The sequence below is a fragment of the Myotis davidii genome, unplaced genomic scaffold (genome assembly GCF_000327345.1).
Source record: "Myotis davidii unplaced genomic scaffold, ASM32734v1 scaffold1509, whole genome shotgun sequence".
NCBI lineage: Eukaryota > Metazoa > Chordata > Mammalia > Chiroptera > Vespertilionidae > Myotis > Myotis davidii.
In genome coordinates this window covers 158149-160206 of record NW_006299480.1, presented here as the reverse complement: position 1 = coordinate 160206, position 2058 = coordinate 158149, and the positions used below count along the sequence as shown (strand labels likewise).

Genomic DNA, 2058 nt, shown 5'->3' with positions numbered 1-2058 from the left:
GCCTGAGGCTGCTGGAGGAGAGGGGGGTCTGCGTGGTGCCGGGCAGTGGCTTCGGGCAGCGGGAAGGCACCTACCACCTCCGGTGAGGCCCCGCTGCGCAGCCCTGCCCCACCGCCCGGTACCCTTTGCTCTTCTCTTACCTTCCTCCGCTTTTAGGATGACCATCCTGCCCGCCGCGGAGAAACTGCGTCCCCTTTTGGAAAAGCTGAGCCAGTTCCACGCCAAGTTCTGCGTGGTGCCGGGCAGTGGCTTCGGGCAGCGGGAAGGCACCTACCACCTCCGGTGAGGCCCCGCTGCGCAGCCCTGCCCCACCGCCCGGTACCCTTTGCTCTTCTCTTACCTTCCTCCGCTTTTAGGATGACCATCCTGCCCGCCGCGGAGAAACTGCGTCCCCTTTTGGAAAAGCTGAGCCAGTTCCACGCCAAGTTCACCCGCGAGTACTCCTGAGCCCTCTGGGGACCAGGCCTGGGTGACAGTGGCCTGGGTTCGAGGTGCCCCGCGACCTGTGGGCTGGGCACGTGCCCCTCTGCCGGCCTCTAATAAAGCTGTGAGAGCCTGACGCTTGGCGTGTGCCCCCCTGTGTGCGCCTTCCCTGCCTCCTGGGGCCTGGTCTGGCGTCCAGAGGAGTGGCTGTGCCCTTCCGCCATCGCAGCGCCACCGCCGGGGGTTTGGCTCTGCACGTGGGGGCTCAGCGACAGGCCTGGTGTCCTGACTGCCTCCCCCCCCCCCTCCCCGGCTGCTGGGGGAGCCGAGGAACAAATGGGTCTCCGCCTGGGTTGTGTTTGAAGCGTGTGGTGAATGTGTGTGGCCTCCGCGTGTACATGCAGCCCGAGGGCCGGGAGGCAGTGGAAGCCCTCCCGAGCCAGAGCCCCCGAGGGTGAAGAGAGCAGGTGCGATGCTGAGGACACGCCGGGGATGGCTGGGCTGGAGGACCCGGGAAGGGGAGGTGGGCAGCCCGGTGTCCTTGCCACTGAACATGCGGATGGTGCCTGCTGTGTGTCGCTGAGGGAGGCATGGTAGTCCCTGTTTTATTTATTCATTTTAAAATATTTTTTATTGATTTTAGAGCGAGGGAAACATTCATGAGGACCATCGATTGGCTGCCTCCTGCACGCCCTCTACTGGCGATAGAGCCTGCAACAGGCAATGCCCTGACCGGGAATCTGGCCATGGGACAACGCTGGCCCGGGCGGCAGTCCCTATTTTAAAGACGAGGGAACTTGGGACCCCAAAATATGCAAGAAATAACAGGAAACCCACTCACGGTGACCCTAGCAGTTGAGGGAGCGCATTGATTCGAGCCTGGCCTAGATCCTAGTCTAGGGTCAGCTTCAAGGACCCACGGGCTCAGAAACCCAAGGCGGTGCTTGCCCACGGGCACGTGTGTGTGTGTGTGTGCAGCTCTGGGCAGGAGAGGCTTCCGCTTGGATGGACGTGTCTCCGCAGGGCCTGCTGGAGTGGGCTGGGCAGGGGAGCTGCTGAAACGCAAGCACAGCCAGGGCCTTGGGCCGGACAGTGTAATTTGAACCAGTTCCTCCATGGGGAGCAGAGGGGGTGCTGGAGAGGCTACGGCCACTGGGGAGATGCCGGGAAACACTTGTGCAGCGTTTGGGTCTAGGTCCCCGAGGTCTGGGGGCGGACCTGACAACCCTGAGAAGGATCAGAATGGGTCGCATTGCCGCTTTCTACTCGGGACGCAGTACCCAGGTGGGCCACCGGGGGCGCCGGCGCACTCGGCCGCTCTGGCCCGCTGGCGCTCTATGGTCCACGGAGTCCCCGGAGCGGAGCACGGCCTGCGGCTCGGACGCCAGTCTAACCCTGACCCTGCCCGGCCCAGTCCAAAGGCAATGCCGCCTGTGACCCTTGACCAGACCAGACACGGAACCGTTTTGCCCGTCCCGCTCCAGGCCCAGCCTTGAACTCGGCCCCAGCCCCGGCCATGCGTGGGAAGCTGCTGCCGCTGGCCGGCCTCTACCTGGTGCAGGGCCTGCCCTATGGGTTGCAGTCTGGCCTGCTACCCGTGCTGCTGCGAGCGGGCGGCCTCTCCCCCTCGCGTGG

The 2058-nt window shown here is 64.5% G+C and overlaps 2 protein-coding genes across 2 annotated transcripts in view; both read left to right on the top strand.

Annotated features, from left to right (window-relative positions):
• The window catches only part of GPT (glutamic-pyruvate transaminase (alanine aminotransferase)), a 6027-nt gene extending 5468 nt beyond the window's left edge, over positions 1–559 (top strand). The window contains exons 6-7 of the mRNA XM_006775152.2: positions 157–282; positions 357–559. Coding sequence (XP_006775215.1) covers positions 157–282; positions 357–447 — 217 coding nt within the window. The 3' untranslated portion in view covers positions 448–559. The remainder of the gene's footprint in view (positions 1–156; positions 283–356) is intronic.
• Positions 560–1172: 613 nt separating this feature from the next.
• MFSD3 (major facilitator superfamily domain containing 3) overlaps positions 1173–2058 on the top strand; it is a 2542-nt gene continuing 1656 nt past the window's right edge. The window contains exon 1 of the mRNA XM_006775151.2: positions 1173–2054. Coding sequence (XP_006775214.1) covers positions 1940–2054 — 115 coding nt within the window. The 5' untranslated portion in view covers positions 1173–1939. The remainder of the gene's footprint in view (positions 2055–2058) is intronic.